Consider the following 17,989-nt stretch of genomic DNA (forward strand, 5'->3'; position numbering starts at 1 on the left):
ACAATGCAGGATTAATGCATACCATGCTCCTTTTGTCTCTGTTTATACATCACTTCATGTGTTCTTAGGGTTAGTGAACTTCAAATCTATTTTGTACACAATTCTTGACATAATAGCTGTGTGGAAGGTACTGTTTTCAGCTTTATGTACAGTCCAGCACTAAAATTCCACTGTAATTTTCAACTTAGACTCTTATGGACTTAAATGGATTACTTATCCTTCTGAAACTGGACTATTTCAGTTCTGAAACTGGACATTTGCTCAGTCTGCTTTGGAAATGGATATGGCATTTTACTATTTTACTATTTCATAAGAACTCTAGAAAGGCAGCCACTGACTTGTACCACTTGCGTTCATATCAAACACAATTAAATAAGGTATTGAGACTTGAAGTCAACACAATAGGACTTCAAAAACCATACCACTTCTCTAAGCTGGTTTCAAAACTTCTTTTTTTTATGGCATTAAAAATTGCATTCATTCTGTAGTTCAAATTTCTCTGGTATTAATACTTTTTTTTCTTCTGCCTTCTTAAATATTCTTTTTTATGCTTTATTTTTCCATTCCTTAGAGAAAACATTTCCCCCAAATCTGTAGAAAGCAGAATTTCATCTACACGCTTTCTATTTGTGCAAATTAAGATTTTTTTTTCTAACACAGGAAATCTTTTTGTAGTCTTCCACCAATTCAGAATCACATCTAAAAGGAATGCTGCATGAAGTATTTCAGCATCAGCCTCATTTATGCACTACACCAGAGCATTTATTCCTTTATACACCTCTTTAAGTACACTCAGGTAAAAGAGACTCCACTATTTTTGCTACTGCTCTCCACGGAAAATTTTTATGCATGAGTTTAGTCCCTTTAACACTTAATTCTTTAAGATTTTTATGGGATATTGAACCAACCAACTTTTGTCATTAATAATATCTGAAATTACTTCCAATCACAATCAATGTGCAAGGCTAACCAGTGCAGTAGGGGATTGGACTCCATCCCAGCTCAGTACATTGCACATCTGCTCTTTCTCCGTATCTGTATCCTTCATTGCAGCCAAACAGTAGCTGATCAGATTCCTTGTAAGACTTCTTTGGAGAACGTACAAATCCATGCAGAATTTCTGGTACATCACATGTAATCTCTGAAATTGAGAAAACCAAAAATGCATATATTTTTGTTTATTTTTATTCACTGAGAATAAATGCCTATTGGAATAAAACTTTAGGGTTTGTTTGGTTTTGGTTTTGTTCTTACTTTACAAAAGAATTTGCATTTATAAAACATTTGAAATTTATTTGAGAACTCTTCAGTGATCTGATTGTGGGTGCAAGATAGAAAGTGTGGTGTAGCACAGCATCAGTAGTCAACTGGTTCATGAGACAGATTTCAGGGCTTTGCTTTGGATTTTAATGGATCTCAGAATCAGTACATAAGAGGGGGGACATTATAAAGTAAACAACTAGGCTAACTGAAATTCAGGATGTTCCATCAAATAATTCCATTTCCTTGTAGCTTCCAGCAAATCCAAAGCTCTCCCATAGCCAGTAAAGAATTACTTAGATCATGGCATCAAAAGGAAAAAAGAATGGAACTATCTGGAAAACTGACAAAAAAATGCTTCACTCTCTGCAGAAGAACCTCAGCATCCCCACCTCCTTGACAAACCCAATAAAACCACTGAGATTTCCCACTTTCAAAAAACTGCATCCACAAAACCAGAAAATATTCAAGGCTTTGTTGCCTAAGTCCCAGAGAAGACAGTAGAGTTCTCTTGGATTCATTTGCTAAATTCACTTCGTATATAGGATGAAATATAGTTCAGTGGAACTGTCATTGTTTACTAAAAGTCACTACATTCTGCACATGTTAGAAGCACATGTGTTAATCCCACTTTATGCTGGTCCAATTACAATAAATGGGGATTTCAAAGCAGCAAAACGCAGTGCTGAAAGTGTGAACAAACTATACATGTATCTGACATCTTGACATATATACTCTGTTCTTCTAAACATATACTTAACAATCAGATACATATAAATAATCAAAAAAACTTGATGGACTGAATATTTAACAGTGATTGTTACTGTATATTTCCTGGAATTCATTCCTAGATACTGACAATCAAATCCTGTAACAACCTCTGTTTGCAAAATGGGAGGTATAACCCTCTCCACTGTACAAGCTTCAGGCAGGGCAGGGTATGGTGGACTATGAAAAGTAGTTTTGAAGACAAAAACTTGGCAGTCCTGACATGTCCATCAGGACTGCTGGCCAAGTGCCTTTGCAGCAAAAAAAGACAACAGTGTCCCGGGTGCCATTGGGAAGAGTGTTGCCAGCAGGTCAAATGAGGTGATCCTTCCCCTCTGCTCAGCAATGGTCAGACCAAATCTAGAGTGCTCTGTACTAAGCTTCCCAGTACAGGAAAGATGGTCATACTGGAGCAGGTCCAGTGAAGTAACATGAAGACAATTAAGGAACTGAAAAAACTGTCAGATAAGGTTTAGAGAGTCTGGTGGAAAGAAGGCATGGAGGGAAGGGAGGATCTTATTAGTGTGTATTATATGTATAAATTCTTGACTGTGGTGGGGTGCCAGAAGTAAAGATGATGGAACCAGACCCTTTCATTGGCATCCAGTGCCAAGGCAACAAGCCATGGGCAGAAATTGAAATACAGAAAATATCACTGAAACAGAAGAAAACCATTTTTACTTGAGGGTGGTCATACACTGGAATGGGCTGCCCAGAGAGGATGTGGAAACCCCATGCTTGGAGATGTTAAAAAGCTAATGGGGCATTTTCTGAAGTAACTTACCCTAATAGGCTCACTGCCTTGAGAGACCTTCAAAGGTCCCTTCCAACCTCACTAATGCTGTGATTCTGTGGTTCTGTAAAAACTAAACATGAAATAGCCTCCTAACTTGTCAAAACACATTAGTCTGAAAAAAGAGAAGTCCATTGTTATTTCTATATATTTTATACACCCTAAGAACTTCGGTTAATTAAAGTCATACTTTAGAAAAAATTTGGTTCACAAAAATTCAAAATGGTCTGAAATTACTTTGGATATAGCAACACTGAGGTAATTGTATCCTGTGTAGACATACCAAAGTTAGTTTCAAAGAAATTGACTGCAGCCTTGCAAAACACACATCTTGTCATGAAAATGTGGAACAGATGGCCCATTATGACTATATTAGCATCCAATATTCTCTGATTTCTCTTTTTTATCCTACTTCTTCTGAATATATGCAATGGAGCTTGTTTACAAACAATGCTTAATTGCTGTGGAATAAAGTGAAAGCTTTTCCCATAGGGTAAACAAGTGTTAGAAGTTTGTGAGAATAAAGTCTCTTGTTTACAGATAATAAATAGTGTCCTTTTTACCTGTGCACTGGGGCACATCACTGCTCCATTGCCCATCTGAAGAGCAAATTATTTCTTTAGATCCAACCAGTCTGTATTTTGCATTACACTCAAACTTTACAACCTGGCCAAAGGAATATTCCCGGCCTAGCTCAAATGCACCAGTTGTAATTATTCTTCCATTTTCTGGTGCTTGTACAGGTAAGCACTTTGTCACTGGAAAAGAAAACAAAATTAAAGGAAAGGAAAAAAATCAGACATTTTGAGGTCTATGGTGTAAAATAAATGGTCACACAAAAAAGTTAAAAAGCAAGAACTTACTGTAACTCCTTACACATTCAAAAATATACACTCTTTATCTCTTCAGATACCATTTGCAACACATATAACACAAAACCCTAAGCAAAGAGACAGGATAGCATAGGAGGCAACTTACAGACCATCTCTCTTCATCCTCTCCTCTGCCCTTGAAGGCTGAAGACAGAGCATCCACTGAACTAGAGGACTTCATGAGGTCTCACCCAGTCTTATCCTATGATCCTATGAATTCTATGGTGGTTGGATGAGCTTTGACTGACACACAGGGTCATTATACTTTGTCAAAATATATTAATTTACTTTAGAGATATGCGAGGTTGGATTTGCTATGGGCAAATACCTGGAAAAGTGTTGTGTTACAGACTAACTACAGCAGTTCAGTTACTAACCAAAAATCTTAGTTAAGGATATCAGAACAATTATATTACTAAAGTAAGCAAACACAATGTGAGCCCTGAATTTAGACCTCCTGCACCTCCTAACTTTGTAACTGCAGAAAAAGGAAGAATTAACATATGTCATCTTATATTTCTTATTAGGGGGGAAAATGACTATCAAAGCTCATCCTTAGATGCTGACATAGCTATCACTGAACAGGTATGAAAGTGGCAGGTGTTTTGCCTATCATAGCTCCCAAATCTCTCTAGAACATTTATGTGATATGATGTTCTCCATCATACAAGCTTTCTGCAAGCCTTTCCTGTGAATTCACATTCTATCATCTATGTTCCTCACAGTTGGGACATCACAAATACTTTATTCCACATGCAATCATATTTCAGCCTAATAAAAACTCCTCAACAATGAAAGAAAGATCTTATGAGGACTTTAATTTTGCAGTAGCTTGGTGGCATAAAAAAAAAAAAAAAAAAAAAAAAAAAAGCTGGAAACCATTGCTTTTTACTGTGCAGATAGACCCCTGAATACCTAAAACTGAGAACTCTCAAAATCCAGTAGACTAATTGTGAAATCTCTGAGACCAAGGAAATGTCCAAACAGAGATGAGAGAAAGAAATCTACTTTAATTTTTCATTCTTTACTTAGAGACCCTTCCCTGATATGAGATGCTTACTGAAAGAGAAATTTCACACATTAAAATACACCAGTTAAAAAATATCTTTGGTAAGAAAGAAAGCTTATTTTCATAATAAAGCTTGTTTCAGAAATATTTGAAATTGTTTCCAAAATCAGGGAAGTATCCTTGGAACCATTCAGTCTATTGACTGAATGAGACCCAGAGGTCTGGGTCTCTCTTGCTCTCATTCTTATTTATTGAAGTATGCCAATAGGGAGAAGACTGATAACAAAATCTGAAAGGCTAGCATATACATAAGGGTGAAGGAGGAAACTAGCTAAAAACACACATGCTTTCATCTACATCCAAAATGCCTCATCCCAGCTTGTCTTTTGTAACCATGTTCTGTAGACATCTACTTGACCAGGGCCTTTAGGTGAGGCAGAGACTTAAGCCAATCTGGGGGTGACAAGACTCTCTTGTACATGATTTTTAATGGAGGTTTGAGGTTTTATTGGAATAAAATGGCTGAGCAGCCATTGCAAGACTTTCACTGATGCATAACTTGAATGTAAACATATATGAATTATTACTAGTACAGAGATCACAAACTAGTCCCAGACAATAAGAGACAAAAAAAAAAAAAAAAAAAAAAAAAAAAGTTTGATAAGGAATTAAATGTCAAACTACTTTTACCTTCACAGTGAGGGATGTCATTGCTCCATCCGTTTGCCTGACACTCACGGTAATTTCTTTGGCTGAGCATCTGGTATCTTACCAAAGAAAAAGTAAACAGGACTAAAATCCAGTCTCATTATGTGACAGCAACAGCAGTGCTGATGTTTTTTGAAGCAAAGGAATCAAATTTCATAACTTCTAGCACAGACTAAGTAAACAGTGACAAAACAGCAGTTTTTTTGCCAGCCTCTTCCCTTTTTTATTTCTTTTAATCACACACAGCAAAAAATATGAAAAAAATCTGCAAGTAGGAAGTAATCAGTAAGATGGCTTCTTTGCTACAGAGCCAGTGAGTTTTTGCTACATAACAAATAACCTGGGGGTAATTTACACAATCAGCAGGGAGCTGAGTAAAACTCCTGTTGCCTAAGCTCTAGTATGACTGAAAGCCACGTGACAGCATCAAAATAGGACTTAATTCAAACCATATGTATCTCATGCTTTGATAAGCCAGTATTAGTTTAGGTTTGAGGACAACATGACCACATTGTCATGGCTTCTGCTTTGTCTGAAATGAAGTCAGAGGACATGCAGTTGTCAGGCAGTGAAAAACTGTCTGAATTTAAGGTAATATGGAAAACGTGGATTTTGGAACCCTTTTTATGGACTCACTGATTCCAGCAATACAAAGACTGCAGACTGCAAAAGCACAGCTAAACCACTGCTCTATGATTATATCTGATTTGTATTTCAAGAAAAAAATCAATCCAATTATAGGCATACTTAACTAGCATAATATATATTTGCCTTGCTTCAGTTTTCATTGGAGAAGATGAACAAAAGAGAAGAATTTCCTCCAGGCATTCAGTCAAGACATGTTAGTGAGTCTACCAGCAACACCTTCCTTCAAACATTTTTACAGTAATTTTTACTTCACAATGTAGAAAATGTTTTAAGCAGAAATGATCATTTGTGGTTCTGAATAGGAGACTCTGTTGTATGACCTAATGACTCTGCTAACATAATTGCATCGTGGCTGCCTACTGAGAGCACTGATTTCAGCACACAAGGCTGCATTTCCATCTGAACTGGCTGGCTGGTGAAGTCATGTGGTAGCTTAATAGACAGACCTCTGATTTTCTTTTCTACTCTGATAGTCATGATTTCAAGTTAGATACAGCCTTTGGTATTTTAGACACTGTAGACAACAGTTCAGTTACTCCAATAGCACAAGACATCAAAAAGAGTTATCTTTAGTATTACTATAATTGCAGAAATTCAAATGAAACAATAGCCAAACATTAAATATTAGTAAGCTGCAGATGCATTATAGACTACAAATCTTATTTTAACAATAATACTTAAAGTTATCTCCCATATATTGAGTTAAATGAAATATTACCCATCATTACATCTGTACTCAACTCTGGCACCGAATACAAATTCACTTCCCCTGGTAAGTTCAAAAACACCAAACTCGGTGTCTCCAGGATGTCCACAGGGTTTATCTGGTAAAAGAAAGCAAAACAAACCAACCAACCAAACAAACCAACCAACCAACCAAACAACAACAAAAAACCAACCAAAGAAAATGAAAAATGATGTGGGAGTGTGAGAATACTAAAACAATTTTCTAGTAATTAGTAGCTAGTATTGGCCTTTAAAAAATGCAAATCAGTACTTTGATTACATCCTCCTCCATTTTTAAATCACTGTCTTCAGTGAGAAAATATTGGAGTAATCTCCTGATTAAAAAAAAAATAATTGTAAAATAGCAGGGTTTATTCCTTTAAAAATACTGAGCTTAAGTTTGAATGTAACCAGCTTTTCATACATTTTGTGACATAAAGTGGTTCAGAGCTTCCACTACAGAGTCCTAGAAATGACATTTCCTCAATCTGATGGAGACTGTGCTGAGCAAAGAGGGATGATATAAGGCCACAAGAGCCTTTTGGTCTTCAGTACTTTCTGCTCAGTTTCCCTCAGGACTTTTTGTTATCATCACAGAGCCATAGAATGGCTAGGGTTGACCTTAAAGATCATCCAGTTCCACCCTCCCTCCATGGGCAGGGACCCTTCCCACTAGATCAGGTTGCTCAAGTCCCCATCCAACCTGGCCTTGAACACTTCCAAGGAGGGGACAGCCACAACTTCCCTGAGAAACCTGTGCCAGTGTCTCACCACCCTCACAGGAAAGAATTTTTTCCTAATGTCTAACCTAACTCTCCCCTCTTCCAGTTTTAAACCATTTCCCCTTGTCCTCTACACACCTGTGTAAAAAGCCCTACCCCAGCTTCCCTGAAGTCCCCCTTCAGATATTGGAAGGTTGCTATAAGGTCACCTCAGAGCCTCCTCTTCTCCAGGCTGAACAGCCCCAACTTCCTCAGCCTGGATTCATAGGGCAGGTCCCCTCTGATCATTTTAGTGGCTCTCTTCTGGACATGCTCAAGGACCTTTATATCCTTTCAATGTTGTGGACTCCAGAACTGGACACAGTACTCCAGGTGGGTCTCAAAAGAGCAGAGAAGAGGAGGAGAATCTCCTCCCTTGTCCAGCTGTCTGTGCTGCTTTTGATGCAGCCCAGGACCCGGTTGGCTTTCTGGGTTGCAAGCACTCAGTGACAGCTCACAGTGAGCTTCTGGTCCACCACCCCCTCAAGTCCTTCTCCTCAGGGCTGTCCTCAATCCTTTCTCCTCCCCACTTGTGTTTGTGCACGGGATTGCCTCAACTCAGATGCAGAACCTTGCCCTTGTCCTTGCTGAACTTCATGCAGATCACATGAGCTCACTTCTCCAGCCTGTCAAGGTCCCTCTGGATGGCATCACTTCCCTCCAGCACACTGACTTCACCAGACAGTTTGTGTTGTCAGGAAACTTGCTGAGGGTTCACTCAATTCCACTGCCCATGTTGCTGACAAAGGTGTCAAACAGCTCTGGTCTGAGCACTGACCCTGCAGGAACACCACTCATCACACATCTCCATTTGGACACTGAGCCATTGATCACAACTCTCTGGGTGTGACCATGCAGCCAGTTCCTTATCCAGTGAGTATCCCATCCATCAATCCATATTGTTCCAGTGTGGAGAGCAGAATGTCCTGTGGGACAGTGCTGAATGCTTTGCACAGGCCCAGTTAGGTGACATCTGTTGCTCTGCCTTTGTTCACTGAGGCTGTGACCCCATCATAAAAGGTCACCAAGTTAGTCAGACAGGACTTGTCCTTAGTGAAGCTGTGTTGTCACCAACCACCTCTTTGTTATCCACATGCCTGGGCAGAGCCTTCAGGATGATCTGCTCCATGATCTTGCCAGGCACAGAGTTGAGACTGACTGGCCTGCAGTTCCCTGGGTCTTCTTTTTTTAAAATTTTTGAAAATGGGGGTTATGTTTCCCCTTTTCCAGTTAGCAGCTGCTTCACCAGACTGCCATGACTTTTCAAATAGGATGGACAATGGCTTTGCATCTTCATCTTTCAGTTCTTTCAGGAGGCATGGGTGAATCCCACCAGGTCCCAAGCAGTCTGGCCCTAACTATTTGCCCTGGATTCCCAAAAGAATTGTAAAGATGAGCTCACCATCCCTCTCATTCACCCATTTTTTATATTATAGACTCCAAAATAAACTGTATAGCTAAAACCTATTAGGTCCCTTCAGGAGAAAACTTTCCTGTTCCCTGTTGACCTAAGCAATTTAATTTCTTGGAGTGTATTAACAGAAGAGGTGTATGCCCTAAACTTGCTCCAGTGGGATTCAGAGAAATGGGCAACCTCATGATCCATTTGCTGTCTGCAGTGGCCTATTCTGGAAAGATAACATGACCACTTAAACTTGCTACTGTTGGTATCTATTCACTGGGTGGCAGTATTTACTAAAATATGTTACTAAAATACAACAACACATTTTTTATATTTTGAAAGATCCATGTTCCCTGAGTAGTTAAATAAATTTAAGAACTGAGAAGAATGTAACTTGTTTACATACAAAATGCAAAAGAAAGCAGTAACTATTTTATTAATTATTTTTTACTCATGATTTGTCTGATGGACACCTAGAACTTAATTTTTCTATTATCTAACCAAACACATATGCTACTTGCAAAAAAATTAGTCTGTTAGATATGCAAAAAAAGAAGCTCACGTCTAAAATTTCCTTGTGTTTAAAACTCATTTATTAAAGAAACAAGTATCTGCTTACTGATAATAATAAACTTCAATTTCTTTGCTAATTAATTCTGTTCAGATAATAAATAGCAGCTCTCATTCTAGTAATGAATAAAAATTCAATTCTTCATTGAATAAAAGAGAAGGCAGGGAAAAATAATTTCCTATTTCCAAGAAATTATATCTTTCACAGAACTAGTTGAATAAACTGATGCCAACACTGTCTCTTGACTCACATTCAGAAGCTATGTAGAGTTAGAGTCCTTAGACTAAGTTTAATCTGCATTAGACTTTTCTCTAAAATTTTGGAAGCAAGCTCCTAATTACTTAACAACTTAATATTTTACCATAAATATGGCTATTGGGGCTGGCCTAGAGTAAGATATTCTCTTGTAAGAACCAAAAAAAAAAAAAAAAAAGTTCTTTGATACGTAGGAAAGGAACTTACAGAAATATTTCCTTACTCATACATACTTTTTAGAATGTTGGACTAAGGGATGAAACTGATATCACTGGAAAGAAGCCCAATCTGCCAGATGAAAAATTTGCATGTATTTTGCACAAATACTTACTTCTGCATTCTACTTCTGGGAGCTTTTGCTTCCATGCTCCATCAGCACACTCAAACACAATTCGTCCCAGTTTCATATATCCGGGCCGACATTTGTACGTTACTTGAGTACCATGAGGGTAGGGAGGTCGGTCCCATCTTTCAGTAGGCAATTCTCTAGTCCTCCTTGGAGGAGGTTCCTTACAAGCTGAAAATTGTAAATAGAAATACTGTTGACATGCTACAAGCACAAAAATAATTTTAAAATGAAAAAGTGTACCAAGAAATCCTGGGAACATTTGTGAACAAAGGGGCATATGTCTTCTGCTTAATCATCATAGAATAGGAAACCACCAGGAATCTACATATTGGAGGACTATATAATGTCTATATTGAATACACATTTAGAAGGATGTAAGAATAGTCAAGCAAGTGCCAAGTAGCCACATGGGACAGCCATAATCCATGAAATAGATTTTATTTAGAAAGACTGAGATAAGATTAGTGCCTTGGTTCTAACCATAGACAACTCTTACCCTTCCATCTGCAGATCCTCCATACCTGTCCTTCCACTACCACAGACAACAATTCTGTGCACTCTGTAGAGCTTCCTTTCAAACTATTTTTTTTTCTGTAGCCACCACCATCCTTACTGACATAAAGTTAGTGTGTCATTTGATTGAGTTCTGTGAAATTTCCCTTCACCTTTATATTGCCTATATTTTTCCTACAGTCTGAGATATTCCTGAATTATTTCCTCCTGTCCATGAGATTAGTTATGATTTACTGCATGATGTAATTAATTCCAGGTATTCCCTTTGATCTTCAAAAGCATTTTGACTCAATTTTTGGGGTGGATGGTATTGTCTGATAGTTCTCATTAGCTCAATATTATACACTCATTCCCCAAAAGCTCCCCTGGAGCTTCTTCAGTGTCCATAAAATGTACAGCCAAGCCCTGATGAATTACAAGAAATGCTCCTGGATTCATTTGAGAAGTTTCTCAACATCTCGAGAATGAAACTAAATGAGAAAGAAACAAATATTGGGAAGCTGTTAATGTTTTTGTTTATAATAATTGATCAAATTTAATTGAATAATTCTCTATGCTTGGGTGATTTCAGTCAGTGGAGCACCTAAGAAATTAGAGCCATTTAGAAAATTGTTTAAAAATTAGGAATAATATTTTTTTCACAATCGCCCTCCTTGCATAATTTTGTAGTTTGTACCTATGGTATTTTTCAAATATAAAGGAATGCTATTTGTGAGATCTAATAACCTTAGTTTGGCTCTCTTAAGTAGCCAGAATTAGACAATCCTTTAACAGTTATGTTGAGCTGCTAAAAGAGTACACCCACACATTCATGTTTTTTCCAATTACTTCAGCATGATCCCTCCCATGAATGATTGCATCTGAGTAAAAATTATTCCTTCTGTCCACTACAGATCACTACCCTATTATCAAAACAGGCAGTAGGGATTCTGCTTTTCTGAGCAATATTAAGACACTTTCACTTTTTAGCAATGTTTTTGCAAAATGCAAGACTAAGCAAAATGAACAAGATTCTTCTAGCTAGTTCTGCCTTCCAAATGTGTTAAAAATGCTTAGTTTACTTAAAGAAGTTCTTCATAATGGTGAGAAAAGGAATTTTTCTAATTCTACATATTTTTCTTTAGAGCTCATTAAAACTGGTGCTTTCAGTTTGCAAGCTGAGCAAGCACACTCCAAATTCTGAGTTAAAAACTACTCGTAGTAGTGCTCATAGTTGTATTCAGTGCAGGGAGAGCAGCTTCTCTGCTCTATTCCTCCCTTACTTCTGAATTATACTCTATATTTATTGTCTGTTGTGCAGAATGGGGCCTCTTACCTATTCCTCCTTTGTTGCATTTAAAAAAAAAAGCAGGAAAGATAATTTCCTGATAGTCTCTTCATCATTACTATGACATGATGTTAATATATCTGTTACCATGAAGTGTCACAGTATGTATATGTATATGTGTATGTGTATGTATTTCTGACTACAGCTAATTTTTTTAATGCAGTTTCTTAGAAGCTTGAGAAGAAAACTGTTGACAGAATGAACTTCAAAACTAATTACATCACAAACTCATCAAATCTAGTCACCAAAACTATGCAGATTTTATTTCCCTATTAGAAAGCATACACTAAATGCATAACTTCACATCCCTTAGTGAGAGATCAGATCTGGAATCAACCATTTTGTATTTATATATGACTTGACCTCAGCTAGAAATAGCTCAAGCTGCTTTCTTTCCACCATTATGTTGGTAGCAACTTTCATAAAGTCAAGTACAAACTCTGAATTCAGGTGTAAATATTTTTCAAGAGCCCTTGTGCTCTTTCACACCTCAAAGAGACTTTCAATTATGAAGTTTGCACTCATAAGAATTGCTCATGACCCATGGTAATAGTTTTCTTGGATAAATCAAATATTGCTACATTCACATTCCTTTGCAATCTCTGATCGAGAGAAAGCATTGTGAAAAGGAACTGCAAATTGAGGCAAACCTTCCTTTTAAATAATTCTAGGACTTTTCTGGACTTCTTTGCAAACAAATTAGACCTTATTAGGGTTTTTTTTTTGAGCAATATTTATTATAAGTATACCAAAAAAAGTCATTTCATTAATGTCCTGATTTTTCATTTTTTTCAAAGTAAAATCTTTCAGATGAGTTTGATTAATGTCTTAGTAATCTTCACTTACAATTAAAAACAACTTGAACTAAGCAAGGACACACTAACTCAAAAGCACATTGCAACCTTTCTGTGACATCTTACGTAAAGAAACCCAGACAGAAAGCAAAAGAATTACATTAGTAAACATACATTAAGCAATATAAATATAATATTAAAAAAAATTGAACAGAGAAACAGAAAATATGAGTGCTTACTGAAAGATACCCAGAGTACAAGCTACCTCTTTAGAGATGGATGAAAGCATACTTGTATACATTTATGTCATCAAATGGATTAAAAACAGTCTGTCAGTCAACATGTATATATAGAGAAATATCTATCTAGTTTATAGGTACACTAACCATGAAAAAAGTTATGCAACCAATGAATGCAGTAGTTATCCAATAAATAATAATACTAATGAAAAAATGCCTATGACAGGAACTGAAAAAAAAGTTGGTAAATACTACCAAAAGAAATCTGGATTATTGTTATCAGAAGTTATTAAAATAGGCTAAAATGCAAATATTTTATTTACATATTGTTTTAGTTACTATCTTCACATACACTTTAAGGAAGGTTGGTTTGGATTTTTTTATTCACATAAAAGCTTACCTCTTTCTGCAGTAGAATACATCCAACATAAAATCAGAGCTGCATAGCCCAGGAACAGCATCCTAGAGATTCAGAAACTCCACAAACACATTTGGTACTGTAGCCTTCTTTTTTGATGGCTTTGTGTTATTGTCACTCCTATTTTACTCACTAACTGTTCCAAGGACTGACCTTGCAAAGTATTTATACTCTGATTTCAAGCAGTCACTTCCCCTAATCCTCTTGCAACACACAAGTGGGGTTTTGTTCTGTTTTTTTTTTGGTTTGTTTTTTTTTTTTTTTTTTTCCACCCCAAAGTTTGCTTAATGAATGAATAAACAAAAGGCTGGCAATTTTGGTTGACACAGTCCTTCTCTCCTATGGTCTGCTTGTTTTTACATGATACCTCATTTTTTCCATAATAACCTCTTCCATATGCAGAAAAGTTTATTTCATTTGGTATGCAACAGAAGTTTAACAACTTCTTAACAAATTATTTTGTAATTCCTTATGCCTTCATTGGCTGGTTGAAAACCAGAATTTCTCATTAAATGTGTGTTAACAATAAACTTCTCTACTACATATAGATCACTTAGGCTCTACATTGAAAACACTTGGAACAAAAAGCAGACAAAAATACAAAGTGAGCTACTAACCCACTGGTACTTGTGTAACATAACTACTCAGAGATTAGGAAATACACTTGCTCAAAGACTTGGTTAAATACACCTCGGTGATGTTGGAGCATTTCTTTCAGTATCACGTGAAAATGGAGAGGATGTGACTGAATGGTAATAAGGATAATGAAATGTTCACAGAAAACCAATAAAGATTGTGCAAAAAGATGGACTATACAGCCAACGGGGCTAGCAGAGGATCTCCTCGTGGATCCATGGTGGCAATAGTTTTACTATTTTCATTAAATGTCTGAGCTTTGGAAGAAGTGCACTCCAGGTGAAATGTGGATCTTATGAAGAAAATTATTTGATACTGAGAATCAAGGAAAAAACAGTGAGACTATGAAGTGGTCTCAGGAGGCAGCCATGAAACAGCTGCACACCAGATACTCCAGTGGTGGCATCTGACTAGCATGGAGTATACACAGACAGATCTCCTATGTGGTCCTGAGAGACCATGTAATGTTCTTTTAAATTCCCTGGCTTAGTTAGCCTACTGATACAGAATTTAAAAATAGTGTGCTTGGAATTCAAACCTGAATTCCAAAGCAGTTAATTTTTTTCTTCTAAAAGCAGCTGGAATTAATTATTTGGAATTTAATTATTTTATTTTTAACCTGGGCTGCGTTTTCAGTTACCAATTCTAAGGAATGGTCTTAGTGAAAACTGGCATTCAGCTGTTTCACCTAGCAGAACTCTCCCAGCACCTCTTCTTTTCCCTCCCCTTTTATCTTGCCAAGTAACTCAGATGTGGGTAACAAACTTTCAGTTTACACCATGACCTTGTGAGGATTAGGCTGCATCCATTTTGTATCTATTGGTTTACTTCTTTTGGTATTTACCTAATCAGTAAAAGGATTTTTCTTACACCTGCCTAATTTGAGTTCTAAGCAGCAGCTCCTCACACAGCTTCATTGCCCAAATCTAGTTCTTTTTGTGATATAGAAACATGTGCTGCTGCAGAGGATCAGTGCTCCAACTGTTCCATGACAGTCACACCTGTCTTCTCACTGCATTACCATGGGTGCAGTTTTATCAAACTGCTTTTGGGTTGTTAAACCATTTGCCAAATAATTACAGGCTTGAAACACAGTCAAAGATACTTTCAGATACAGCTGAGCCGGAACTGGAACTGATTTGAAAATTTATCCTATGTTTCCTGACTGCTCTCTATGAATACAGACAAAGTTAAAACAATTTAAGCCAAAAGATAATGTCAGCACACAAAAGGAGATACGAATAAACCCAAGGTGAAAATCAGAATATCCACCTAGGTACTGAGGGAGGCTGCGAAGCAATCTGTGTAAGCATAATGTGGGCCTGTACAAAGTAACCATCTTCAATTATAAAGCAAGGAGCCAGACTCAGTCCTTTCCAGTATTGTGTTAGTGATCTTGTTAAACTTCTCTGGGCAATCTGTGCCAGTCTCACCACCCGTGCACTCAAGAACTTCTCCCCAAGATCTAGTCTAAGCCTATTCTCCTTCACTTTAAAACCATTTTCCCCTGTCCTATCGCTTGATGCTCTTATGAAAGTCCTTTTCCAGCTTTCCTGTAGGTTCCCTTCAGGTATGGGAAGGCAGCTATGAGATCCCTCGAGAGTCTTGTCTTCTTCAGGCTGAACAATCCCAGCTCCCTCAGCCTCTCCTCATAGCAGAGGTGCTCCAGCTGCCTGATCATCTTTGTAGCCATCCTCTGGACATGTTCCAGGAGCTCTATGCCCTTCTTTTGGTGGGGACACCAGAACTGTATGCAGTAGTCAAGGTGGGGTCTCACAAGAGCAGAGCAGAAGGAGAGAATCACCACACTCCTCCTGATGCATCCTAGGATAGAGTTGGCCTTCTGAGTGCACTGCTGGTTGAGCTTCTCCTCAACCAACACCCCTAAGTCCTTCTCTTCAGGGCTACTCTCTATCCACCGTGTACTCAGCTTGTAACTGAGCCTGGGGTTGGCCCAACCCAGATGCAAGACCTTGCACTTGGACTCGTTAAACCTCAGGCAGCTTGCACTGGCCCATTTGCCAAGCCTGCTGAGGTCCCTCTGGATGGCATCCCTTCCCTCCAGTGAATCCACCACACCACACAGCTTGGTGCCACCAGCAAACTGACTGAGGGTGCACTCAACTCCACTGTCCATGTGGCTGACAAAGATGTTAAACAGCACTGATACGCTGTTTGTGAATATATGATCAGCTCGAGCATTCTTGAGCTCACATTCCTACACTAACAACACTATTGCTGCTCAGGATATTTTGCCAAGCATGGCCCATGATAACATCTTTGCAAACAGAAAACAGGATTAGGAATTATCTGAATATTCCTTCATCTTCTTCTAATGCAAATTAGGAGACATAATGCACTCAGGAAGGGCTTTAAAGCAATGACAGGAGATATATCATGTCCAATTCCAGAAGTATTTTGTACCATGCTTCTTAAGGCTCCCATTTATGTACCATCTAATTCTTCTGCCTTGGTGCTCTGTACTTAAAAGTGAAGTGAAAATTACTTGAAAAAGTGTTCTTTGCCAAAAAATATGTTCTCCTATATAAAAGCAGCTGTCAGTATCTCAAGTTTTAAATGAAGTCCTCCTACTCACAACCAAGTGGAGATTTGCTGGAAGACAATTCAGAGGTTATCACCATTTCCCACCAGCTCTCCTCCCCCTGCTGCAGTGCTGCTATTCCTCTTATCCCTACAGTTTCTTTCCTGATCACCACAGCTGTTAGAAACCTGTGGTGCACTAGGATCACTGAAGTGGATGCTGCTCCTGTTTGAAGCTGTGTTATGATGATGTAGCATATAAGAAATACAAAGATCAGGTCATACTGTGTGCTCTGCATCTGAAACATCCCTTTAGGATCATGCTCACAGCACAGAGTCATGCTCACCATGCTGTGGAAAACATACCCTCTACTTACCAAGATTTAATTAGACACACGACAACAAACATAAAGCCAGCTCTAATTTGTCTAAAACCTTTGAGAGGAATTATCAAATTGGAAATTCCTCACCTTTCTCCTTCTGTCCTAGCTTCCCAGCTTACCAGTGGCCTTAAAACTCTGTTCTCACTTTGGGCTATTTCAGTCTGCTACTGTTTCTGAATCACTATCAAACCTTTGGTGTCAGCAGAACAGTCTGCTGATGCACAGCTACTTAAAAAACAGGTACCAAGTGAAAAGATTGGAGGGCTCCACCAAGATTTTCCCCTGAAGTCTAATTCCAAACATTGCAGCGTTATACTGTGGAAGGTATGAGGAGTAAAATTCAAAATACAAAATCCACCAAAAAAAGTGAATAGGACCATTAAATTTTTAAAGGTATGTAAGAATAGAAGACTTGCTTAGATTTTTTTTTTAAAAAAAAGAAAAACCCGACCAAACAGAACAGTCTGGGTCTTGGGCTGCTGATTGTAGAAAATTCTGATTACCAGTTTTTCATTATGTATTAGTATCATACCCCCAAAGGCTGTGGTTTCTAAGAGGACAATTAAAAGTTTCATCAGCTGCTTCTGTTATTAGTCCAGCATAGAACCCAACTACCTAGCAAAGAAGGACATAAGCATTTCTTTATTCAGGAATGCTACAGAAACTTAGTGGACAACATAATTATTATTTATGCTATGGTATTACTCAGACCCTCCCCACCCCCAGACTGTATTGTAAGATTCAGAATGGGCCAAATGAAGCCAAATTTGGGCCAAATGGCAAAAAAATGGGACTCATTCCCTACAGCCAAGAACCTAATAAGCAATAACAAAGGTATATTCAAACTAACAAACAAAAAGGGACAAAACCAATATGCTCATGTTGATCCAACTCACTAGCAAGATGTTTTTAAGGAAAGGATGTGGAAGACGAGTGGCATTGGAGTCACAATTCCTTTCCACCAAAGGGTGAGCAAGAAGTAAGAAAATCATGATACTTTTGAATTAAAATGTGTG

The 17,989-nt window shown here is 37.9% G+C and overlaps 1 protein-coding gene across 2 annotated transcripts in view; it reads right to left on the minus strand.

Moving 5' to 3' along the window:
* Window positions 1–13,645, minus strand: part of CFH (complement factor H) — a 34,884-nt gene extending 21,239 nt beyond the window's left edge. The window contains exons 1-6 of one of the 2 annotated variants that reach the window (XM_071751054.1): window positions 13,396–13,645; window positions 10,105–10,290; window positions 6,777–6,882; window positions 5,393–5,469; window positions 3,385–3,579; window positions 971–1,141 (exon numbers count right to left, since the gene is read on the minus strand). In XM_071751054.1, coding sequence (XP_071607155.1) covers window positions 971–1,141; window positions 3,385–3,579; window positions 5,393–5,469; window positions 6,777–6,882; window positions 10,105–10,290; window positions 13,396–13,456 — 796 coding nt within the window. In that variant the 5' untranslated portion in view covers window positions 13,457–13,645. The remainder of the gene's footprint in view (window positions 1–970; window positions 1,142–3,384; window positions 3,580–5,392; window positions 5,470–6,776; window positions 6,883–10,104; window positions 10,291–13,395) is intronic. The other variant, XM_071751055.1, reaches the window with a different exon arrangement.
* Window positions 13,646–17,989: the final 4,344 nt, after the last annotated feature.

This window comes from Heliangelus exortis, chromosome 8 (assembly GCF_036169615.1).
Source record: "Heliangelus exortis chromosome 8, bHelExo1.hap1, whole genome shotgun sequence".
Classification (NCBI taxonomy): domain Eukaryota; kingdom Metazoa; phylum Chordata; class Aves; order Apodiformes; family Trochilidae; genus Heliangelus; species Heliangelus exortis.